Genomic DNA, 27,534 nt, shown 5'->3' with positions numbered 1-27,534 from the left:
ACTTATTATGTTTAAAAACCCAGTTAGGTTTATATACATAAAAACTTAACCAGCTAAACAATATAAAATTTATTTGAACTAAAATGTCATCGTAGAAACGTGCGAGATATTTATTCGGAAAATTATCTGTAAATTGTCCGATTATTTATAGTTCACTGAATTTTTCGATCGAAATGATCAGAAAACCCCGAGCCCTAAATTCAGTATTGAATCATACACCATCAGTCGAGTTTCACGAAGGGTTACTGGATGTGAAAAGTTTAGATCCGGACGTCAAGAATTTTGTCATTCTAGATGATTTACTATGGGAGATATCTAACAACAAGGATATTACTAATTTGTTTATACGAGCTAGGTCTCATCATAAAAATACGTCAGTCTTCATACTCATGCAAAATTTATATTATCCGGGAAAGGAACATTAAATTTAAACGCGCATAGTGGGTTTATTTTCAAAACACCACGTGCCAAATCGGCGATATTTCATTTGGCCCGACAGATTTCCCCCACTAACAGTAAATACGTCATAGACGCTTTCCATCAAGCCATTGCTAGATACTTTGGGTATTTATGGGTAGATTTGAAACCAACTACGTCAGATGATCACAGACTACGAACCGGACTTATACCAGGAGAGGAAGCTGCGGTTTTTGTCCCAAAATGAAGATAATTCATAGTCATAAGGAGTTTTTAAAATATCTGTCTAAGTGTAATTCATGTCAAAGAACTGCCGCTATCAAGTATGCAAATAATGACGCCATTAAGGCTATTGTTGAGTGTTGTATAAATGTTCTGCGTGGCAATGGGGAACTGTCAGATGATCATAAGAAACGATTGAAGAGACACTGTCAAACTTTGCGGGAAATATCTAAACCGAATACAATCGCAAAACGGAAAAAGATTCTAATACAAAAAGGCGGTTTTCTCCCTTTACTGTTAGCGCCTCTACTATCTATTGTAAGCAGTGCAGCTGGTGCGGCTATAAGTAGAGCTATCAAAAATGGCTGGAAAGATGATTCTAGTTCCCGAGGAAGTTTATCGACGGTTGAATTCTCAACCGAAACTTGACGAAAATTTGGATAAAAAAACGGTTTTAAATAATCAGAATCTTAATCAGTCACAAAAGGTAGAGTTGTATAACCACGTTTTGCAACAAAATATCAACAAAACTAAAAATAAAAAAATCGTTGAGAAGCCGAAAAAGAAGGATTGGTATCCTGAAATTGCCATTGCGATTTCAGATTCTCATCTCAAACCCGTCATTGCATTGTACAAGTGGATTGATAATAATACCAAGATTGAATGGTCTTCTAGCGGCGAACTTATATATGAAGAACGACGAATCGGCGGTTCTAATATTATGGACATTTTACACGAATCTGTTAAAGGACATAGAACCCAACCAAAATACAATACTATTGGGATTGATGAATTTTACGCATTGCTTAAAACTGAAAATGTTCCCAAAACTCTTGTTAAAAATAAATTTCCATTTTCCATCTCCATTGGTAATGTTGTCCCTACTGATAAACTAAATGAATCGGGTAGGGTTCCCCAAACTGAGAAACCGATGACTCGGAAGGCGAATATTATTTTGATTTACCCCAAAGTCCTGAATCTATTTATGGAATTGGATAAAATTGAAATAAATAATATAAACTTATATTGCGTGTCATTTTCTTTCACTTACGTTTTCGACTTCAACATGGAAGGAAGCATCGACCCCTCTCCCACTGGGTTGCTAACCTCTTTATCTGTTTCTTATTTAAAATCACCTAAAGTTATAACGGCGTTTTTAATAATAATTATAATTTTAGTTATTGAGTTATTTGATTTCGCCTACTGGTACAAAGAAGGGAAACTGAACTGTACGATGAATGGATAGGCTTGAAGAAATATACTTTAGTGTAAAGGAAGTTATGGTGGAATACACGGTCTTTATCGGGCTACCAGAGCAAAGGGTCTTAAAGTTTCCACAAATGATGTTCAGGAATTTCTAAAACGACAGGATACGTATTCTTTAAAAAACCGATAAAACATAAATTCAGAAGAAACAAAACAATCGTTTATGGAATAGACGAACAATGGCAACTCGACCTGACAGACCTGCAAGATATTAAACGACATAATAACGGTTTCCGATACCTATTATGTTGTATAGACGTATTTAGCAAATACGCTTTCGCTGTAGCTACCAAGGATAAGAAAGGAACGTCAATACTTAAGGCTTTTAAATCAATCTTGGAATCAGGTCGAAAACCAAAGATTGTACAATCAGACCACGGGAACGAATTCCTTTGCTAGGATGTACAACGATAATTAAAACGTCGAGGTATCAAGTTTTTCGCTACGTATTCGGAGGTGAAATATAGCGTCATAGAGAGATTTCAGCGTACCTTGACCCAGTAGCGTAGCCAGGATTTTGTTTCGGGGGGGGGGGGCACACCATTGAAAAAAAAGTAAAAAAATAAAAATATTTGTACGTACGACCATACGTTTCGGGGGGGCATGTGCCCCTTGTGCCCCCCCCCTCTGGCTACGCCACTGCCTTGATGACTTAGGCCTATGGTGATGCCTTGGGTATTAGCCTAGCTGATTATTATTATTATCTCGCATGTACCGATATTTCACGGAAAAAGACACGTACAGATATATTGACGTATTACCGGATTTATTGGAATCTTACAATAACAACTATCACAAATCTATTAAATGTAAACCCGTTGAAGTGAGAAGTGAAAATTCAAAACAAGTGTGGCAAAATTTATAGGGAAAAGTGAATTTTTCTCCTCCCTTTTGAAATAGGCGACTTGGTTCGAATTAGCAAGAATAAAAAAACCTTCGAAAGGGGGTACAAAGCCAATTATCGAGGATTTGAAATCTTAACCCATTTCGGGTGTGTTCTACAAGGAGGAAATACAGAAAATAGGGAAAGACCTTGAAAACTGTTTATTTAAAATCGAAAAGGTTCTAAGGAAAAGAACAAAACCAGACGGGAGCAAAGAACTACTAGTACGTTGGAAAGGTTACGGTCCAGAGTTTGACTCTTGGGTGCAAGAAATTGTCACATTATGAATTTCTACATTACGTTACCGTCCGAGTCATCCAGGCAGTATTTTAAAAACAATACTATAAGCAAATTTAGAACGTATTTACAAGAAGTAGAAATTATGTTTAATTCAGAGAAAACGGCATGGTATTAGAAGATAAAACTTATTTTATACAAGACGTTTCGAGCCGAGGCTCTTCTTCAGTCGTTCGTTAGTTTTAATTTGATTTAAAATTTTACCACGCGCCATATTCAAGTTCTAATATCACGCGAGCAGAAGGTCAGCGTGTTAAAAAATAAACAAAAGTTTTACTGATTTTAACAATTTACGTGTGTAATAGAATCAATGTAACCGATAAATCCAAAGTATATGTAAGTCAGTGTGAATTATTAAAATATAAATATAAAATAAAATAAAATTTTAAATCACAATATTACCCCAATTAGTTACTTCTTGACATCCTTTATCTAAATTTAAATTACCTAGTTTACGAATATACAATCCTTCATAGAATTTTCTTTTGTACCAATTGGTTTCCCGTTTTAAAATTTTGTAATCATCCCATTTAATAGAGTGGTTTAACGTAGACCAAATATGTTTTGAAATTCCGTTATTCATATCGCCCTTAGCCACGCAGGATTTATGTTCACGTATCCTGTCTAAAATGGAACGTTTTGTTTCACCAATATACGTTTTTCCACATGAGCAAGGGATTTCATAAATAACGCCTCGAATGGCGGAATCTTCTATTTTAGGTTTTAAATGAGAAATTTGATTTTTTAGTATATTAGTGGTTTTTGATACTAAGTTTATTTTATAATTTTTCAAAATACGTTTAAGTTTCTCTGTGGTTTTAGGTATATAGGGTAAAACTAAAACCTCCTCTTTAGGTTTACTTTTCATATCAGAAGGCATGCTGATTAAGTTTCTGTCAAATATGGTTTCTATAAGTGTTTTTGGATAATCTGATTCAATTAACTGATTTTTAATTTTTAATTTATCCGCAATTGGGTTATCAGATATGGATTCAATATGGTATTTTAAACCTTTTACGACTGATGTTTTTACATGGTTGGGGTGGTTTGAATTAAAGTTTAAAAAGGTTTTTGAATGAGTAGGCTTTTGGAATAATGAAAAGGTTAGTTTACCATTAACATTTTTAATAAATAGGTCTAAAAAAGGAATTTCGTGGTTAACTTCTAGTTCAAGAGTGAAGTGAATAGAGTTATGTAAATTATTTAAATCATTGTGAAAAGTCGTTAATGAATCCAAGTCTCCCTTCCATACAAAAAATATATCATCCATAAAACGAAGCCAGCAAGCCAAATGATTTTTGTCCATGTCCGACCCAAAAATGGTATCCTCTAGATTTTCCACGAAGAGATTTGCTATAACCGGTGATAATGGATTCCCCATTGCTAGGCCGTCTTTTTGTTTATAAATTTGGGAATTAAAGTCAAAATAAGTACTATTTAAACATAATTCCGAAAGCTTAAGAATTGTATTGATTTTAAGAGGAGATCTTTGTAATAAATTAGGGTCATTTCTCAATTTAGATTCCAATAATTTAAGGGCTTCATTTATAGGGATACTACCATACATATCGGTTATATCAAAACTCCCTAAGACGTCATTCTGGGATAAGACAGGGCAATGGGATTTTAGTTTTTTAATACAATCTTCAGAGTTTTTTAAACAAGAAATATTGTTTCCAATTAAAGGGGAAATTATATTACATAAAATTTTTCCCGTGTTGTACGTTGGGTTTCCATATGAAGCTACTATAGTTCGTAGTGGGTTATTCGGCTTATGAATTTTGGGTTTTCCATAAATATGAGGGGTCTGAACATTGTCATTATAGAATCTAAATCTCTCCTTTTCCGTAATTTCTTTTGATTTCACCGCTTGATTTATAATAATCCTAAGTTTCCTATCAATGTCCTGAGTACAGTCATAAACAAAATTGAAAGAACAGCTCTCAAATTCTTTAAAGAAAATAAGGACATTATTGTTTTAGAAGCGGATAAGGGTAAAAAAGTAGTTGTTATGGATAGACTTGATTATGTTCACAAGATGGCTGAGTCTTTAGATAAGAACAATTACTTAAAGCTAAAAAATGACTGTACTCAGGACATTGATAGGAAACTTAGGATTATTATAAATCAAGCGGTGAAATCAAAAGAAATTACGGAAAAGGAGAGATTTAGATTCTATAATGACAATGTTCAGACCCCTCATATTTATGGAAAACCCAAAATTCATAAGCCGAATAACCCACTACGAACTATAGTAGCTTCATATGGAAACCCAACGTACAACACGGGAAAAAATTTTATGTAATATAATTTCCCCTTTAATTAGAAACAATATTTCTTGTTTTAAAAAACTCTGAAGATTGTATTAAAAAACTAAAATCCCATTGCCCTGGGATAAGACAGGGCAATGGGATTTTAGTTTTTTAATACAATCTTCAGAGTTTTTTAAAACAAGAAATATTGTTTCCAATTAAAGGGGAAATTATATTACATAAAATTTTTTCCCGTGTTGTACGTTGGGTTTCCATATGAAGCTACTATAGTTCGTAGTGGGTTATTCGGCTTATGAATTTTGGGTTTTCCATAAATATGAGGGGTCTGAACATTGTCATTATAGAATCTAAATCTCTCCTTTTCCGTAATTTCTTTTGATTTCACCGCTTGATTTATAATAATCCTAAGTTTCCTATCAATGTCCTGAGTACAGTCATTTTTTAGCTTTAAGTAATTGTTCTTATCTAAAGACTCAGCCATCTTGTGAACATAATCAAGTCTATCCATAACAACTACTTTTTTACCCTTATCCGCTTCTAAAACAATAATGTCCTTATTTTCTTTAAAGAATTTGAGAGCTGTTCTTTCAATTTTGTTTATGACTGTACTCAGGACATTGATAGGAAACTTAGGATTATTATAAATCAAGCGGTGAAATCAAAAGAAATTACGGAAAAGGAGAGATTTAGATTCTATAATGACAATGTTCAGACCCCTCATATTTATGGAAAACCCAAAATTCATAAGCCGAATAACCCACTACGAACTATAGTAGCTTCATATGGAAACCCAACGTACAACACGGGAAAAATTTTATGTAATATAATTTCCCCTTTAATTGGAAACAATATTTCTTGTTTAAAAAACTCTGAAGATTGTATTAAAAAACTAAAATCCCATTGCCCTGTCTTATCCCAGAATGACGTCTTAGGGAGTTTTGATATAACCGATATGTATGGTAGTATCCCTATAAATGAAGCCCTTAAATTATTGGAATCTAAATTGAGAAATGACCCTAATTTATTACAAAGATCTCCTCTTAAAATCAATACAATTCTTAAGCTTTCGGAATTATGTTTAAATAGTACTTATTTTGACTTTAATTCCCAAATTTATAAACAAAAAGACGGCCTAGCAATGGGGAATCCATTATCACCGGTTATAGCAAATCTCTTCGTGGAAAATCTAGAGGATACCATTTTTGGGTCGGACATGGACAAAAATCATTTGGCTTGCTGGCTTCGTTTTATGGATGATATATTTTTTGTATGGAAGGGAGACTTGGATTCATTAACGACTTTTCACAATGATTTAAATAATTTACATAACTCTATTCACTTCACTCTTGAACTAGAAGTTAACCACGAAATTCCTTTTTTAGACCTATTTATTAAAAATGTTAATGGTAAACTAACCTTTTCATTATTCCAAAAGCCTACTCATTCAAAAACCTTTTTAAACTTTAATTCAAACCACCCCAACCATGTAAAAACATCAGTCGTAAAAGGTTTAAAATACCATATTGAATCCATATCTGATAACCCAATTGCGGATAAATTAAAAATTAAAAATCAGTTAATTGAATCAGATTATCCAAAAACACTTATAGAAACCATATTTGACAGAAACTTAATCAGCATGCCTTCTGATATGAAAAGTAAACCTAAAGAGGAGGTTTTAGTTTTACCCTATATACCTAAAACCACAGAGAAACTTAAACGTATTTTGAAAAATTATAAAATAAACTTAGTATCAAAAACCACTAATATACTAAAAAATCAAATTTCTCATTTAAAACCTAAAATAGAAGATTCCGCCATTCGAGGCGTTATTTATGAAATCCCTTGCTCATGTGGAAAAACGTATATTGGTGAAACAAAACGTTCCATTTTAGACAGGATACGTGAACATAAATCCTGCGTGGCTAAGGGCGATATGAATAACGGAATTTCAAAACATATTTGGTCTACGTTAAACCACTCTATTAAATGGGATGATTACAAAATTTTAAAACGGGAAACCAATTGGTACAAAAGAAAATTCTATGAAGGATTGTATATTCGTAAACTAGGTAATTTAAATTTAGATAAAGGATGTCAAGAAGTAACTAATTGGGGTAATATTGTGATTTAAAATTTTATTTTATTTTATATTTATATTTTAATAATTCACACTGACTTACATATACTTTGGATTTATCGGTTACATTGATTCTATTACACACGTAAATTGTTAAAATCAGTAAAACTTTTGTTTATTTTTTAACACGCTGACCTTCTGCTCGCGTGATATTAGAACTTGAATATGGCGCGTGGTAAAATTTTAAATCAAATTAAAACTAACGAACGACTGAAGAAGAGCCTCGGCTCGAAACGTCTTGTATAAAATAAGTTTTATCTTCTAATACCATGCCGTTTTCTCTGAATTAAACATAATTTCTACTAATATTCACCATGGTAAATAATAAGTTTAATATATATATTTACAAGAATCTATAAGACTCGAGGGAGCTTACGAAGTTTGACTTGCCGAAATCAGTTACCCAAGGACTTGGAATAATGTTAAAGAAGAATGTATAGTTTGAATTTGGAAAACTATGTCTTTACCGGATTCTTTAGAAGAATCAAAGACTAAAATACCTAAGAAACAGAGAAAACACACCGACACAGAAAATTTCAACGACGTAATGGATTTCATTAATGTAGTAATTCCACCAGGATATTACGGAGTTGAGGATTTACTGGAAATCATGACTACTGAGGACGATGGACGAAAAATCAGTTCCAGAGTCAAGATATATTACAATAAACCAAACCGTTGTTGAACTTTATGAAATGAACCAAATTTATTTCCCCCGTGAAATTGCTCTTATATTAGGGTTCACGAGAATGCTAGACTATGATGTTACAATAGTTACCTCAATGACAGCCCCTTTCAGTTGCGATATTGACGCCGGATTACACTCGCTGTTTATTTACTCGGACATAATACAGAGTCGATCGGTTGGTGACTGTGACGTACCACTGTTACGAAATATAAGCATTCAAGGAAAAGACGGTGATACGGTGGAAAAATAATTTTCACGGCCACATTATATGCCTATAGCGAACAATAACTTCCAAACCATAGAAATTAATATAATGAGCGAAATGGGTCAACCAGTACATTTTGAACGAGGAAAGGTTCAGGTGACGCTTCATTTTAGACCACGAAGAACTTGGACTATAAAAGCGATCCGAAAATCACCCTTCGTTTCATTTACGATAAGTGAGTAGAAGGAACAACATGTCTCCACATAACATTGATCGAGTTTCCGTGAACGATTATCAAAACTATTATTTGAATCAAATTGGGCATGGATCAATTCCGGTATATTGAGGAGTAGCCGTTCAAAGAGGGTATGGACTAGGAAGTATTTTGGCTTCGGACGGAAATTTTTAAATGCCGGAGCAAACGTCACATCAAGTGGGGTTTCCCTGAAAGAAGCATTGAAAACGAGGGGGAAAGAAGCAGGGAATGAAACTTTGAAAAGAGCCGCCGAAGAAGTGACGAAACTAATGCTAGGCGCCCACTGGCTCTCCGTTTCGTATCCGTCCTGCATTCCACAGGGCATTGTCTCCGTTACGAGGCAAAGGCTTGTGGAAGGTAGTACGTAGACGATACGAAGAGCAGTGAGCGCTTGGCCTTACTGGGAACGATAAAAGGAAACGTAAAGCTTCAAGAATTATCCGTTCAGTACGATCCTAGAAGAAGAAAAGACGCTCATTACTTCACTCCGACATATTTTCGTAATAATGGCTCTGCAACATCCCAGCTCTCAAAATAGTATTAGCTCGGAACTCGATTTATTTAACGTGCCCTATACTCAGACTGGAATAATTGGAAGTCAATGGGTCGAATATAACCCAACATCGAACGTAAATGAAAATCAAACAATTATCTTTAATATCACCGGAAACTTGGAGACGTACATCGATTGGAAAAACACACTCCTACAAGTTCAAGTGAAGATTGTGAAACATGACGGAACTTCTCCTAATCCCGAAACCACTAGCGGAACAACAAAAACACCCGCGGATAAAATCGCACCCGAAAATTTGTTTTTACACAGTCTCGTTGGAGAAGTTCACGTATCATTAGGTGACAGATCAGTTACCTCATGCGCTCAACAGTATCCTTACAAGAGTATGATCCAGACACTTTTGACATTCGGAGGACCTGCAAAAGAAAGTTTCTTAACGGCTTCGCTATTCTACAAGGATCAAGCTGGTAAATTTGACGAGTATTTTGATAACGATGGATTCAAGAAACGAGCTAAATTTGCGCAAGAAGGCGTTATGGACACGATTGGGGTTGTTCACGCGGACATTTGTCCACAAAATCGTTTTATTCCTAACTTGATGGACGTTAACTTCAAATTTATCAAAAGTCCCAACGAATTTTGTATTCATTCTGATGGTACTAAATGCAAAGTGGTTTTAAACCACGCCTCGTTATTCGTCAGGAAAGTCAGGTTAACCCCAGAAATTATAATATCTCACGCCAAAACTTTGGAAATGGCCACTATGAAATTTCCCATTACAAGAACCGAGTGCAATTCTTTTTCTATATCGGCTGGTAACAAAATATGTGTAAAGGACAACTTATTTAGCGGACAATTACCGAATAAAGTGGTTATTGGATTCGTAGACCAGAATGCGTTTTTGGGAGATTACCAAATGTCTCCTTTCAACTTTAAAAATTTATCGTTAAGTCAAATCGCTTTATACGTTGATGGATCAAGTATACCCCATAAACCGCTAAACCCAAATTTCAAGGATAATTTGTATATACGATCTTATGCCAACCTCTTTCTACAAACTGGGCAATGGAATATAGACGAAGGAAATTTCATGGGAAGAGACGAATTAACCTGACACCCGATCTAAACGGAAGTTCAGCTGAAAGTTTTAACCTTATAAAGAATGGTAGTGTTCGTCTCGAATTAATTTTCGGGGAATCGCTTCCGTCGACAGTTAGTGTTATTTACTATTCCGAGTATCAGTCGTTGATCGAAATCGACAAGAACAGAGCTGTATTGTTCGATCAGAACCCGTAATGAACTCTCGACAAATCGAAAGAATCCTGAAGCGGGACTTGTACGCCAAGAACTTGTTCATGGGTGTCTTTCCTGCTGATAAATTACCCAAAAATGTGAAAACTTATCCTTCACTATCCATTGTCAACACAGACACATCGAAAGGGGGAGGAATTCATTGGTGCGTTATATACTTATCATCACCAAAAAACACTTTTTTCATAACCTCGTATGGAAATCCTCCAGACTTGTTTAAATTTAACTATTTTGTTGAGCGAAACAGTCTAACTGTGACGTATAATTCTTATAAATTGCAAGGAAATTCTAGTAAGACTTGTGGTGGCGACTGTATATATTTCGCTATTAATTTGTGTAAAGGAATTAAACTTTTTGATATATTACAAAGATTTTCTAAAAACAAAAATGTTAACGACAATATGATTGTTAAATTTATGTATACGAAATACTCAATAAATTTATTGTAAATATATATATTTTTATTGTTTCGCCTTATTATGACCATGGGCTAACGTTGTAACACCGTCGTTCAAAATATAGCGCTTGTCGTCGCACGGATTAAGACACAATTTGTTCTGACGAATAGTTGATACAATATGTTTTTTACTGACATTCTTTTCATTTCGGCAACCGTTAATTTAGTGTTTAGTAAACAGTCACGGTACTCCGCGTGTCGGACTCGTTTTTACACAACACGCTTGCAGACGCCTTTGCACGTTTTTTTATCTCCTTTTGCTGATATAAATGAATACATTTTGGGACGAAGTCCACAAAATTCTTCGATTGGTACACCATCCATCTCATCTTTAAATTTACCGAGTCTTTTTTTATTAGTTTCGTCAAACAGAGGAGGATCTTTGGGATACCCAGAAAAATCGTACATTTCCTTCTGTTGAGCAAAATCCTCGTACAAATCCGGTGTTTCGATTACATGCGTGAGACTGTCTGTAAATAGAGACAATAGTATAAGATTAGGTTAAGGACTTATCATAGTTGATTTAAGAACTTACCAGTATCGGTAAAAAGGAGTTTTGCTTTGTCAGCGTACTGCAGTTTGATAATGTCGTAATGGAATTTATACATTAAGAGTTTTGATAGATCCAAAATGGCGAATCCCGTATAAATTGGGCGGTTTAAGCCTAGTTTTCACTGGGCTAGTGAAAAGTATTTTCCGCAAAATTTTACGGAAAGCTTGCGATATTCCGCGAACAAGCGTGGAATCGAAGTTCTATTTTTCCGAGTTTATAAAACGCAACGCAATGTGCTAACCAATCAGTGAAGATCGTGCGTTGACGTCACTAGCTCACTACTCTCGGTTTGATTCAATTTGTTAGGCCTAAAAAGCGACGCGTTTAGTTTATAAACATTGTTATTGTAATTTAGTCAGTTTGTCACGTTGACTTCTAAACAAAAAAGAATGAATGGTAGTCAAGAGGAGTTATTCATAGAAGAGGTTCGCGCTTACCCTTTTTTATATGACAAAGCAAATAGATGTTTTAAAAACAATGAAATGAAAACAAATCGGTGGACTGCTATTGGATCTATTTATGGCGTCCATTTTAATTCTGTGAGTCAGTAAAGATACAATCTTCAGCGCATGCGCTATCGAAACCGCGAAATTAAAACCGCTTGAAAAAATCACCATTGAAAACCAGTTGCGGAAAAGCCTTGGAAAATCCGACAGAAATATATTTGCGTAAAACTTTTTCCAGATCATTTTGAAAAATTGAGAAGGTTAGGAACAAGTTTCGGGAGGCTTTCTTTGATAGGGATTTGCAGAGATGACATTTGACCCTTGGAAAAGGTTGAGAGTGCTTCTTGTTTATTCTTCATAGTTTCCGGAGCTAATGGATAACAGTTGTGGTCATCGGGTACTCAAGATCAACTTCAACGATAAAACCCTCTGACGAATCATTTGGACAACTTAAAATTTCCCGTTCACTATTAGGGGTAGGTTCAACCCATTTGAAGTCTTTCATGGGTAGAGGGTCACACATGACTGTTCCATATAAGTTGCCCATGTCTTTAATTAAAATTATCGTTAAAATTATCATTCACATTAAACATTAAAAACAAATTATCAAGATAAAAAATATAACTATCAGGTATGTTTCGATGTATTTGTTGTTAGCGTGTGCAAAGCGATGTATTATCATAGAAACTCCACCTCGTATTCCCTTTTCTATGAAAAGGTGCATGTGCTCATCCAGAAAAAGGTCTAAGTGAACTTTGGACATAAAAAGGGCCGCTTGCCATGCAAAACCAGGACCAGTGTAGGCGTGGGCAGGATCTAGACGATAATAAGTCATACACATCTGTCGGAAATTCTGGAAAACGTCGGTAAGTAGGAGAGTATCAGATAAAACGTAAATGTCATGATATTGCCCTTTAAGAAAAAAATTATAACAGTTAGGGCTTGTTAATGGTATATAAGTAAATATATATATATGAATATACCCAAATTATCCACGTTGAAAGTGTTCCATACGTTTTGAGCATGACTGTATTCCGCTTCACTCTCTAGACCATTGGTGGTTCTCGTGTTTTTGCTCTAGCTTTTTACATAATTCTTATTTTTATATATCCACTCTGCAAACAAATTGCCTTTTTTCCAAAGCGCAGGAGTATTTCTTACTTAAAAAATTAGTATTGTGTTTAATTAGGCATGAAAACATGGGTCTGTCTTCATCCAACTCAGTCACTTTTGGACATCTAACCCCGTTTAAGTCTATAACTTCGCGTTGGATTATACTACACAAAAATAAACACTTATCTTCCCCTTTACAAAAGACGCGGTCGTAACCTTGAACAGTCATTGCTATACAATCCTCTAGTTTTTCGTAAGGGGTGAAACCGTAGTCCCAAGCTAGTCCGTGGATATTCTTTTCCACCCAGGTGCTCTGACGTTGAATACGCCATGGAAGTTCGGACCGAGGGTACGGCGGTAGAAACAACCAAGACGCCACCCGTGGTGATGATTCGGACGTGCATGCTGCAAGTTCCTTCACTATTTTTGCGGAGGTCTCTCCCGTTATCTGACCGTCGAGAAACTCGAAGTCAACAACAATAGATTTTCTTTCCCTAATAGAAAACACCTGTAAATTTCAAGTCTTACGACCCTTAAATTACTAAAGGGATACTTCCACAGCTCCTGTTGGTTCCATTGTGATCTGTAGAGGTAAATATTTTTGAAGTTCGAATGGATATTCACTCTGGATATCCAACTATTGATACTTTATTAAGGGGCTCTCCACAAAATGATGACATTTCTCCACCCAATTGAGTAATTGTCCATTTTGTTAATATAGGTGAAAGTAGTGGTTCAAATTTAAATTTAATTCGCATAGTAAAATATTGCTTATTTCGTATATTATAATTAACCCTATCTTCGTACGTTATATATCGTATGGTTGTATTATCTGAAAATCGGACGCGTTTGATCACCCTCTTTCCACGCAGGTGGAGAAAACGCGGTGTGTCCATTAGACTTATAACACCTCTTTTAGTTACGGTAGATTTCATCATCTGTAACCCTTTTCCACACATGTAGAGAAAACGGGGTGTGTCAATCAGACTCATAAGCCATCTTCAGGTTATCCGTACTTTCACTTATTTGCAACCGTTGCGTAACCCTAAACCGTTTCATCATACTCCACACAGTCTCCACCTGAGCACCTCACTCCACACAGCCTCCACCCCACTTCACACGAGGGGAGCATAGCAACACAATTAGAGCTGTAGCATCTCAGTTAACAATAAAAAATGTGTTTGGTATATGTCTTAAAATCTTTTTTTATATAGTATCAAGAACGCATAGGTCTAAGGCGTATCCAGGATTTCATTTCGGGGGGGGTGGAATTTGAGGTCAAAATTGTAAGGAGGGGGGTGCTGATGGAGGTTAGGTGAATTTTATTTTTAACCCCCCCCCGGTCATCAACAAACCCCCCCCCCCTTTAAATACGCCCTCTGTGCATAGATGCACCATGCACAGAGAACTATGAACGATCGCATCTTCCCCTGCGCCGGCATTCTATGAATTCATAGTTCTTAGTACATCTATGAATTCTTAATAGTATATACAGAATTTTGACACAGGGCGTATATACAAAGGGGCGCAAAAATAACCCTGGCCCGACCTGACGAAAAAGCCTGCGCTCGCCTATGGCCGTATGTAAAGATAGAATTCCTCAACACGACAGAGAATTCACGTTTCCGGTTTTCACAAGTATCATAGAAGGTAGATCGATTCCGTCTGTCAAGCTTCCACATATCAATAAAGAGAAGTTCACTGGCGCCGACGAATCTAAGTGGCCAGAATTCAGTATGCAGTTCAAAACGACAATCCATGACAATCAAAGTATAACTGATGGGGACAAATTTAGCTACTTGAAAATTTACCTTATGGGAACTGCTCTGATGACCATCGCCAGGCTGCAGTTTACAAGCGAAAATTATCAGATGGCATTCGACTTGTTGCGAGAAAGATTCGGAAACCGATCATCTCAGATCCAAATTCATTCACAGAACATCAAGGATCTAGAGCCAGTAAGAACATCAACGGACGTAAAAGGGCTTAGAAGATTCTACGATTCGTTGAACATCAGTGTTAAGAGTCTGGAGTCGCTGGAAATGAATACTGAGGCATATGGAAGCTTCATTATACCGGTTATCACAGAGCGTCTACCAGAAGACATCGTTTTCCGATATTCGCGAACTGCCACACTGAGAGAAAAAACTGTAGTTGCTGCAGGACATTTTTGCATGGAGATACAGCACAACACGTTTACAGAATAGTTCAGTTAATATTACCGCGTTTTTGTAGTTTTCAAAGGGAAAATGTACAGGAATAACGTTTATTCAATAAAAACAGGTATTTACCGTAACAAGTACCGGAGAGGTTTTTAAAACCATTATCATACTTTCAATCTGTAAATATTACAGGTAAAATGTCTGTAAACTCTTCAGTTCACAATGGAAAATTTACATAAACATAGTGCATTCGCTAAGTAAGTTAGCTTATGTTAAAAGTACAGTTCGATGCAGTAAAAAGGTTTTACATTATTTAAAACTGTATGTTTTACATATATGCTAAGAGTAAAATATTCGTGTTTGAAGGGATACATTGTATGATCATTTATATTTTCGCAAACGTTATTTTTTATGACAGTATGTTTTTCGAATTAAAATATAATTCATTGCGTAAGTCTCCGCGAATTTTTACAAGATTTTGCATGGGATCGTAACGCTTACAAAATAATAATAAATAATTGAATCAGAGCGGAACGTTTATTATTATAAACGATCACTAAAGGTTGTATTTTTTTAACTTGAGATCTAAACGCGTTTTCACTCTTACTTATCGTCATCAAAATATATAGACTGGAATTTATTTTGTCAACGAAAAGGGAAGGAATTAAGGAACAGATTTCTGAGATTTCCTGATGTTCTGAAAATTACACTTTAGTAATCTTTTTACGACCGACTATCATTAACCGAAATCGATCTGCGTCATACACTTTGATAACACTAGTATGACATTTGTAGGCCTTTGTAGGGTTTTAGCTTTTTTATCCATTTTATTTTGATTTTTTTAACCTTTTCGCGTTTTTAATGTTCGGGGAAAAATTGGAGGGTGTGAGGGGATACTCCTAAGCCAATCCTAAACATGACATTATTGCCATTTTAAATTCACATCATTAGCGCCTCTGAATTTCAATCGCGGGCATTCTGGAAGTTCACTTGCCCTAAATAAGGCTTCCCTTTGCATATACACTTACAACCGAACAGCTCCTTTTTCCATTTTACAGAGTCGAGCGAACATAACTTAAAGGTAAATATTTTACTTTTCCGTATTAGTATATTTTAGAGGATAATTCAATATTTAAAATGAAAAACCTTTATTTTGCGGATAGCTACTAGTCCACTAGAGTCTCTGTAACGTCTATAATCTGTAACTGGACTGAAGGACGTTCCAAGTCAAAAAGTAATTAGGGTAAGTTGTATGACCATAAGCTATTTACTACCTTGAAAAATTTAATTTATTTTAATTAGATTTTTAAGCGAAATATAATTTTGATTTAAGTTGTATTTCATTCTGTTTAAAATTGTATAAAATCACCTTGATTGTGTTTGTCGATTTTAGGGTTGTAGATAAATTTGGATAATTTGGAACTATATGCCCGCAACCGAGCCCGCAACTCTCTTTCTTTCCTCGTCGCTGATTGGATGACAGTATTCCACGGATATCATACAATTTTTACATCGATTTTTTTAATATATTGTTTTTTTAAGGTTCGTAGCCGTTATGACTCCGGAAAACCCCAAGGATTTAGTTAATACCAAAGTTATTGGATTGATTAATAAAGTGTCCGCATTTGAGTGGACCCAGCCTAAAATTACTGGCATTAAACTTATTTTTTGTGAATTTCATTCAAGTTGTTAAGTAATTGCAACGGTAGTTTATGAAATAAAATATGAAAACATTACCATAAATGAAAGGAAATCTATATTTTTTAATTAGTGAAGTTCATGTAAAACATAAAACTCCGAACTGTATATGTTACTTATTCTTCTATACAATAAACATTATTTACTATAAAATGTACTGTACTTCGAGCTGTTTATTTTCATATTATTTACGATAATAAACACAACTACAGTACAGTACTCCCAATGTATATTTTACATTCATAAAATAAACAAAACTACCCGTAAAATCTACAGTTCTCCAAACTGTATATTGTACACATTCTTCGATACAATAAACATAACTTACTGTAAAATTTACAGTCATTTGAGCTGTATATTTTATATATACTTAATGAGAATAAACTTAACTTACTGTACAATCTACAATATTACCAATTGTATATATTACACAATCTTCAATATAATACACATAATTTACTATAAAATATACAGTAAATTGAGCTGTATATTTTACATATTCTTCACGACAATAAACCTAACTTACTGTACAATCAACACTACTCTTAACTGTATATTTAACATATTCTTCAATATAATAAATATAACTACCCGTAAAATCCACAATACTGCAGACTGTATATTTCACATACTCTTCAGTACAATAAACATAACTTACGCTCAAATATACTGGGGGCTGACCTGTAGTTTACACATTTTTAACTCGAAACTTTTCTAGAGTTTATGTAAAATGTACAGAGTTACGTACAGTAATTTTTTTATATTTTAATGTGAAAATAATATCATCTACCGTAAACTTATTATTGTAATATTTACATATTTTTCGACGTACATAGATTTCACGAAAGGCCAGGTAGAATCTACGTAAAGACATGGACACTCTTGGGTCCTTGATTTTCCTGTAAAATCGACCGAATATTTTTCTCTCAGTGCAGAAAAGAAGACACCTTGAAGATTGGAGGCCTGATGGAGTTCCTTCAAGACGAAGTGGAAAGTCGAGAACGTATGACGAAATTGAGAAACTACCATCAGACATCAGAGAGAGATGGGTCTCAACGACATGGAAATTCATCGTCCTCATCGAGAGATTACAGTCAATTCAAGAAGAAATTGGTACCGTCGACATCGAGTTTCAATACACGGTGCAATCCGCAAAAGGTCAAGAAGATAAGATATATTTGCTTTGCAAAGGTTCTCATAATTTGGAATCGTGCAAAGCCTTGACCGTCTCGTAAAGAAAAGAGATATTGAAGAACGCTTTGGACTGTTTCCAATGTTTTCGAAGAGGTCATAAAGCTCTGGTCTGTCAAACGAAGGGAATTTCTTGTACGAATTGCGGCTAGCGTCACAATCAGGTTCTTTGTGAAAAGCTATATCCAGACGTCATTGAAACTGACAACGTAAAGTCTTCAGAGTCAAATAACAACACGACAATCAATTTGATGTCCTCAGCGTGTCAAAATCGTCGAACCAACGTCATATATTTGAAGACAGCTTGGGCAAGAGCAATCTAGAGGAGTGAAGAAATCGTTGTAAGGGTTCTATTAGACTCTGGAAGTAATCGAACCTGTCATTTGGAAGACGTATCTAAGAAGCTGAGACTACCTTGTGTGGTAAAGAAAAGCTGAACATACAAACATTCGGAGCTAATGTCAGCAATGTTGAACGCCGAAGAGTTCAGTTCGAACTGGGAAATTTCAATAATTCCGAGACAATAACGATAAACGCCTTGGAGACGCCGAAGATATCGGAAAGTATTCTGAATCTTCCTGGTCAAGTAACAAATAAGGCAATAAATTATAATTAATAAAATTAAACCTAGTTGTACCCCCAAAAAATTATAATGATAATTTTGCCATTTTATTCTTATCACACCTAAAACACCTACACCCCCTAATAATTCATTTTAACCTCAATCCCCTCTAACCATCAATTGGGCCAATTTTATCCTTTAATAGTATGACACGATAAAAACTTACTCAAATTAAAAACCATATCCCCAAAACAAAATTTAGTAAAAGTCTAACCGTTTTTCTTAAAAAATTCTCAAAAAATAAATTTAACACCGCTAAGCCTAAAACTAAACAAATACATGTAAGAGTAAAAAAAATTTACCCCAAAAGATAAATAAATGCTAAAGGTATAGTCCATTATTAGCCATTGAATCATCCCCCCAAAAATCAGACCTAATAATCTTATTGCCCCAATTGGAAAATTTATCAAAATATCTTCCTTATATCTTACTAAACAATCACCCCGATAAGCTCTAAAACACAAATAATAGATTATAGTTATAAAAGCACAAAAAAATTCAAAAACATTTAAAAAACAATTTGAACTTTTCAAGTATAATTCAATAATTAAATCTATAGAGTTAAACCCACAAGAAAAAGAGATACCATCTTAAAAAACATACTAACAACAAGCGGAGAGCTCTGCATCAACCCTCCTAATATTCGGATATCCTGATAACCAAATATTCTATGAATTACAAAACCAGCACACAAAAATAATAATGCCTTAAAAATAGCATGAGTTAAAAGATGAAAATAAGCTATTTCCCAAATACCAAGAGAAAGAGTAAACACCATCAACCCTATCTGGCTCAAAGTAGACAAAGCAATTACTTTCCTAAAATCTATTTCCACACAAGCACCTACACCTCCCAAAATTAAAGTTATTAAAGATACTACTATCAAAAATCCCTTTAGTTCTAAACAAAGTATTCCTTCTGATCGAATTAAAAGAAATACCCCTGCTGCTACTAAAGTAGAAGAATGCACTAAAGCAGAGACAGGGGTAGGAGCGCGCTATAGCTGCTGGTAACCAACAAGAAAAAGGCATCTGACACTCTTAGTTATAGCACCCAAAACAATTAAAACTCCAATAACACTTAAATTACAACCCAAATCTCTAGGAAAAAGCCAAATAAAATTTCAACTGCCTCTAGAGACAAGAAAAGAAATACCCAATAAAATACCCAAATCTCCCACACGGTTCATTAGAACTGTAAACAATAAGAAATTAAGCCCAAACCATGTTTCGAGTCACTCCGCCCCAGTAAGGCTCCCCTGCCCCTTTTCCCCATGCCAGAATATTATTTTTGATTCCTATATAATTCAAACAAATTACAAATGACCTTTCAAGAAATATCTTTCGGCTTCTCGAAGTAGATAACCGACTAGTTATCCCCATTAATATTAATGTTCGGCTTTTAATTTCAGCCACTGACGTTATTCATTCATGAGCCACACCACGTATAGGTATCAAAGCAGATGCTATCCCCAGTCGAATTAATCAACTCCCTTTACTATCTCTACGAAATGGTATTTTCTATGGCCAATGCTCAGAAATTTGTCGAGTCGAACGTAGCTTTATACCCATTGTACTAGAGTGTTCCTACAAAAAATTATATCGATTGGATCAATAGAGAAGGATGGGAAGATACATAAATAGTATCATTGAGTGGCTTAAATTAATGATGAGTCGCGCTGGCGATCAGATCGTTAAAAAGATGTTGCAACCTGAAATATTTTTTAAAGAGTAGCACATTTTCATCAAATCAGCTAGTTGTCTATACACAAAAGGGGTTTAGCGTTACCGTTTATTCGGGCAACCATGCATTTTCAAAATTTGTCGTTTAATAAGTGTTTAAGTAAATTTTTTCTATAAATTTCAATGTAGTCGAAATTTTTTATCACAATGTCATAGTTCATTGCAATCTTCTAAACAGTTGTGTTGGGTCTGTACAATGCCGTAACAACATTTACGGATACCAACTCGCAATTGTTACATTAATACTGTCTTAGAAACCACATGCACCCTATATTTGCTACGTTGAGGTAGACAATAGGACCTTAGTGAGATTGTAACCAATGGCAAACCCTTTCTTGGATGGAAAGAATTATCCGTACAACTTCCCGAATCGCAGCAGAAATATCATGAACACGTTCGATAACCATATCATGCCGCATATAGGAACAGAAATAACCAATCAAATGTGGAATTTTAACGAAGCTATACGATGTTAAGGCCTCAGGAATTTTTCTCTGGGGAAAATTAGTGAACCCCAAGGCAGGAAGAAAACCAGTAGGACGGCTAAGAAATTTCATTTTTCACCTGTTTACCAAAACTGGCACAATATGAAAGTTTATTCTTACTGCTTAAGAAACCGTACTAGAATAAAATTAATTTAACACTGTTGATTGACGGTAGAGAGATAGCTACTCAGCTTCGTCCCTGCTGTAAGCCCCAAGTCAAATCGCGTCAGAAATGCGTTACTTAACGATAGTTTGCTGACAGTCCACATAAACCAAAGTGCCTAAGCTTAACCTCAAGAGTGAAGTAAGGATTTGCCCTTAAGTAAGTGTACCATCTTTGCTTCCCTCATTCTTTGAAGTAGATTCATCGTTTTTCCCCAATTTCTCTACACGTTAGAGAAGCTTTGATCTATTGGGACCTGTACCTGTCTAATTTGACCACCTCCACCTGTGGGTCGAGAAAAAAGACGCAGATATTAAAAGAAAATTGCTTTTACGAAAGAAGTTTAAAGGCAGATTTAAGCGGCTATTTGGGGCCAAACAAAGTGTAAATAAATAAATAAATTAAATTTTACGTGGAAATAAAGTTAAAATTGAAGGTTTTTTTACAGCTTTATCACGATTAACGTTTCAATTTATTAAATGGCGTACGATTGTTTCCATTAAATTATGTCTCTCAAAAATGGCTGATTCTTTTAAGCTGAATAATAGAATCGTATTTAATTGGTAAGAACATCCCAATTTTTCATATTGGATATTCGCATACTAACAATCGGGCAGGCTAATAAAAATAAATTATTTATTGACTATTCAACGAAAGAGAGCGCACGTTGACCTTTTGCAGCAGATTTTCGCAACTGTCGTATAAAATAAGTTAACAAAATGAATTATAATCATCGACCCGAAATGTAAAAATTTCCTAAAATGGGCACTTCCAAAAATTTGTCAGTTTCCTTAAAGAGCAATTCGCTAAAAAGGGCAGTTGCTATAATTGGAAGTTTGTTAATAGTTCAGTTATTTACCGAAACTAAATGTATTGACCAAAAAAAAGCTCAGAAAAATAATTGAATAATTAAATGGAATTATAACAAGTTACGTAATATTTTTCAGTGACTCCACTCCTGTGACATTTGTTACGTGTTGTACAAAGCCTATACCTCTTTAGTGCATGAACAGCTCCTAGTTGAACCAATATCCTGGATAATCGGATGACACCCTAACCCTTTTGACATTTCTGGGATATTCCAATAGGTTAACTGTTTGAATAGAGGGGTTAGTCACTCGTAGAAGGTTTGTACACCTGATTACTGATATCTCACAATATTTCAGTGATTTTTAGTGATTTCACACAATATTTCAGTGATTTTCAGTGATTTCACATAATATTTCAGTGATTTTCAGTGATTTCACACAATATTTCAGTGATTATCAATTATTTAACACAATATTTCAGTGATTATCAGTTATTTCTCACAATATTTAAGTGATTTCACACAATATTTCAGTGATTATCGATGATTTCTCACAATATTTCAGTGATTTTCACTGATTTCTCACAATATTTCAGTGATTATCGATGATTTCTCACAATATTTCAGTGATTTTCACTGATTTCTCAAAATATTTCAGTGATTTCACACAATATTTAAGTGATTTCACACAATATTTCAGTGATTATCGATGATTTCTCACAATATTTCAGTGATTTTCAGTGATTTCTCACAATATTTCAGTGATTATCGATGATTTCTCACAATATTTCAGTGATTTTCACTGATTTCTCAAAATATTTCAGTGATTTATCGTGGTTACGTACGATTTGTGCCCCTTAAGTGACTACCCCGTCGCAGCTCAAACAGGGGTTATAGTTTTGGGTGGGTATTATATTTAGGCCGTGTTCGCAGTAACTATATTGAACTCTGTCGGATAGTGAAGAGTTATTTAAGGCGTCAGCGAATTTATCTAGAGCTCGGGGAAACGGATAAATTAAAAACCAAAATTTCAATTAATCATAAAAAATTCGATTAACTGTTTAATAATTAATATTATTCGCGACTATTATACGATTTAATATGCAACAAACAAGTTTTTATTCGGATATGGATATAAAAGAAATGATGGGAAAATTTCTTATCCGAACGCCAGGCTCTAAATCTATCTATGGGGGAAATTAGTGAACCCAAGGCAGGAAGAAAACCAGTGGGACGGCTAAGAAATTTCATTTTTCACTTTCAAGCACCTGTCTACCAAAACTGGCACCATTTGAAATTTTATTATCGCTGCTAACAATATTAGTAAACCGTACTAGCATCACATTAATTTAACACTGTTGATTGGCAGTAGAGAGATAGCTACTCAGCTTTGTCCTGGCTGTAAGCCCCAAGTCAAATCGCGCCAGAAATACGTTACTTAACGATGATTTACTGACAGTCCATAAGCTTAACTTAACCTCAAGAGCGAAATAAGGATTGGCCCTTAAGTAAGGAATCATCTTGTTTCTTATCAGTACCCTCTTTGCTTTCCTCATTCTTTGAAGTAGATTCCTGGTTTTTCCCCAATTTCTCTACACGTTAATGATGGTTTGATCTATTGGTACTTGTACCTGGCTAACTTGACCACCTCAACCTGTGGATTCAGAAAAAGAGGCAGATATGAAAATAAAATTGCTTTTCCCAAAGAAGTTTAAAGGCAGATTTAAGCGGGAGTGTATTTTGGATCTATAAAGGGCCAAATATTTTGGAAATAATTTAGAAAATAATGTCTTTTTAAGTTTATTTCATAAATATAAAATCACTGTAGCCAATTTTCGTCACCTTTGGTTAACTCATAAACATATCAGATGGAAATGTATATATTTTAAAACGCTTTGTTAAATTTGTGCGTTTAGACCGCGAAAAAATATTAAAGTGTAAAGGAATATATGATAAACAACAGCATTTAACTTCGTCATGTTGGCTGTTATTTTGTTGTGGCTTATACCATAATCTAAACTATTTAAAAATTTATAATTTTCTTCAGAATATGAGTTTTGCTAATCAACATTTTTGGTATATAAGACTTAAATTGTAAAATTCATTTAAGAAGACAATAATTAAGTGTTTCCCAATTTAATAGTTTTATGCAATATCAAGCAAAATTTATTGATGATCACTCATAATCTTTCACGTTAAATAGCAGAAAGCGTTTAAAATAATAAGTCAAATCTACAGATTGCTAGTAAAACACAAAAACAATATTCTTTATTAAGACCAGTTAATTTGTAACATGTATATTTAAAATACATGGTATAAAAAGATTTGAGGCAGACACGAAAATTAAATTAGTTATTAAACGTGCTAGACGTTTAAAATTAGCTTTGAAACTTAAACACAGGTGAGCGTCCCGAATAAAATAAATAGAAAATGTCAGTTTGGACTGTGTAGCCTTATTTTATCGTCTTTCTGATGGTCCGATTCCAAATTTGAGATTAATAAAAACCAAGTTGAATTATGATGATTTCATTACTTAAACAAATAGTCGACTTTACTCGACATTAATTTAAAAAATATAAAAATGAAAAAGGGCCAAATATTATACAAAAACCAGTTCTTTAAACTGAAAAACCGGCGTTTATTCTTTAAACGGCTAAGAAGGGACAAATATTTACAATTTATATTATATGAATATTAATATACTACAACTTTTTCAATTCTTTCTATCAGTATTTATATGAAATATTTATTTATCAATAAATTTTCACTTAAATACTCTAGACCCAATTGTATAAAAAAGTGTCGAAATGCGATCCAGCCGGTTGTTTTTAAAACGAAAAAATATTAACTGAATTTGTAATCGATGATTTACTAATTAAAATTAACTGGAATTGATTTGAACTATAGAAAAGGCCGAGGATTGTAATGTTAGGAATCGAATGGTGTTTTCCGATTTCACCTACGATGAGTAGTTTGTTCTTTAGACCCAATTGTAGAAAAAAAGTGTCGAAATGCGATTTTTTTCCCAGGTTCGAAGACCAAATCGGGTCTTAAAAATCCATTATAGGCCATTGCTACACAAGATGGTGCAGGATAAACAGTCAAGCGGGGGGGGGCTTGTAGAAGGCAGAAGTCGAGATTAAGAATAAACCGTATATAATTATAATAATAGCAAAAGCTCGTCCCTAAGAGAAGCCCCTTCCGACCCTTACCCCGCTCTAGAACCAAGCCCATTATGGTTTAATTTTATAACTCTAAAGTGGTTACAACTTTTCCCAATATTTCATACCGTTCAGGGTATTGCCACAGAACATTCTTAAAGCTTCTGCTCTCCAAGTCTTTTTGTGGAGTGTTAAAGCACTTAATTTACACTTAATAACCCATTTTACTTCATAATCAGGTTGAAGTTAGACCTTCTAAATTTTATTTTCAGACCTTTATATACCCTTATTTATTTCAATTGTTTCTAATTATTCAACAAGACTCGATATATTAACCATTAATATGGCTAGATTAAGCTGGTTTTCGCCCGGGGGCAATGGCCCAATGCGCGTCCCTGGAGTCCCGGAACAAAGGTTCACGCACTGAAGTAGGATGGACTTTGTACCAAATTTCGCAGGGGTGGAGTCACAGTAAAATATTACGTAAATTGTTATAATTCTATATAATAATTTAACTATTTTGCTTTGCTGTTTTTGTTCAGTGCAGTTAGTTTCAGTTAATAACTAATAACTGAACTATTAACAAACTTCCAATTTAAGGAAATGTCCTTTTTAGCGTATTGCTCTTTAAGGAATCTGACCACTTTTGTAATTGCCCCTTTTAGGAAGTTTTTAGTTCCACATGATATACAGGGTGTCCACTAAAAAATGAACCAGGGCGAATATCTCAAAATCTGTTTGAGGTACGATTTTGAAATCTTCAAGTCGTTTACAAGATGTAGGGGGAAACCTACTCCGTAAATGTCGATGACCTTGAACCATGTCTTCAAGGTCATCCAAAACCTAACTCGAGAACCGTAAGTGTTACAAAGTTACAATTAGAAAAGTGTTCCACGTGACTTTTTAAGTACAAATAGCTTTGACTTGATCGGATTTGACCAATAGGAAGCCGAGGTGGCTAGATGAAAAACAAGAGGGTCGTTAAGTTGATAACGTGTCGAAAGCGAGGTTCGGGAGCTGATAACTCTAAAGATACTCGTGTTAGAGTACTGAAATTTGCTACACATCATCATCAGGACTGAGGGTCTTTATTTTAGAAATTTCCATGACCTTGAACCATGTCTTCAAGGTCATCCAAAAACTAACGCGAGAACCGTAAGTGTTAGAAAATTGGTTCCAATTAGAAAAGTGTTTCACGTCACATATTGTAGGTCAAATTAGCTTTGATTCGATCGAATTTAACCAATAGGAAATCGAGGAACTGTTTTTCAAAATCACAAAGGTCGTTAAAAAGAAAATTGAAAGAAAACGCACATAACTCGAAACCAATTCGTGTTACATCGAAATTTGCTAGACAAACTTATTATGGTGGGAGTTTTTCAAGTTTGTAAAATTGGATGACCTTGAAGACGTGGAACACTTTTCTAATTGGAACCAACTTTCTAGAGGTCGGGGATGGTTAACTTTTATTCAATAGATAAAGCTCTAAAACGTTTCGATCAAGTAATTTATATTTCTGTATTATCCGATTAATTTTTATATAAATTTGTAAGACTAATCGGAAAAACGACGTTTTTTCGATAAAAAGCTAAAATTTTACGAATAATACATGTTTTTTAATCATTTTCCGCAATATTAACCTGTAAATTTCTTTGTTTAAATTTGTTTTCCCGAAAAAAATCAATTTAAACAGGGATGAGTAACCGTCACAACTTTCTAACACTTACGGTTCTCGCGTTTGTTTTTTGGAGACCTTGAAGACATGGTTCAAGGTCATTGAAATTTTCAAACTAAATACCCTCAATCCTGATGAGGATGTGTAGCAAATTTCAGTACTCTAACACGAGTATCTTTAGAGTTATCAGCTCCCAAACTAGCCGAGAAGCCCGCCATACAGGCGGGCCCTCAGCTAGTTGTGTGTTACAAGGCACTCCACCCCAGTACGTACACCCAACCCCCTTTTCCCATGCGATAATTTCCATGGTACCCTTTTCCCCAAAGTAGAACCACCCCAGTAGAGCCCTACCTCCCCTTTTTCCCCATATGATAATTACCGGGGTACTCCCCATTTTTCCCCTGTTATAATTACCGTGGTACCCGCCTCCTCCTTTTTCCCATGTGATAATTACCGTGGTACCCCCTCTCCGCTTTTCCCATGTGATAATTACCGTGGTACCCTTTTCCCCGCAAAAATAACTCAACCCTGTACCCCTTTAAACCCCCTGTATCCAATGGCTGATGCATAAAGGCCACGGGACTAACGTAAGCCGAGAGAGCCACGGGACTTAAAAGTCGCTCGATGGCTTAGGCCTAAGGTGGTGCGTGTATTGCGTGTTGGGACAAACACGGCCAGCTCTCAGGGGTGGCAGATTTTGAGCATTTTTAGAAACTGACATTTGCGTCACTTTAGAAAATTTGTAATAAAAAAACTAAAAACCCAATTCGGAAATCGAAGCCGACT

General features: G+C 34.9%; 2 protein-coding genes across 2 annotated transcripts; both read left to right on the top strand.

Annotated features, from left to right (window-relative positions):
- Window positions 1-9,153: 9,153 nt before the first annotated feature.
- On the top strand, window positions 9,154-10,275 carry LOC149944036 (uncharacterized protein F54H12.2-like). The gene has a single exon (XM_090176272.1). The coding sequence runs from the start codon at window positions 9,154-9,156 to the stop codon at window positions 10,273-10,275; it is 1,122 nt and encodes a 373-aa protein (XP_090032398.1).
- A 4,340-nt stretch (window positions 10,276-14,615) lies between these two features.
- On the top strand, window positions 14,616-15,248 carry LOC149944035 (uncharacterized). Its single transcript, XM_090176271.1, has one exon. It carries the CDS (start codon window positions 14,616-14,618, stop codon window positions 15,246-15,248), a length of 633 nt encoding a protein of 210 aa, XP_090032397.1.
- The last annotated feature ends 12,286 nt before the right edge of the window (window positions 15,249-27,534 follow it).

Source organism: Leiobunum rupestre, chromosome 5, assembly GCF_980474605.1.
Source record: "Leiobunum rupestre chromosome 5, qqLeiRupe1.1.hap1, whole genome shotgun sequence".
In the NCBI taxonomy this organism is placed as follows: domain Eukaryota; kingdom Metazoa; phylum Arthropoda; class Arachnida; order Opiliones; family Sclerosomatidae; genus Leiobunum; species Leiobunum rupestre.
Note: the sequence above shows the minus strand (reverse complement) of the source record. Positions and strands in the feature narration are given on the sequence as shown.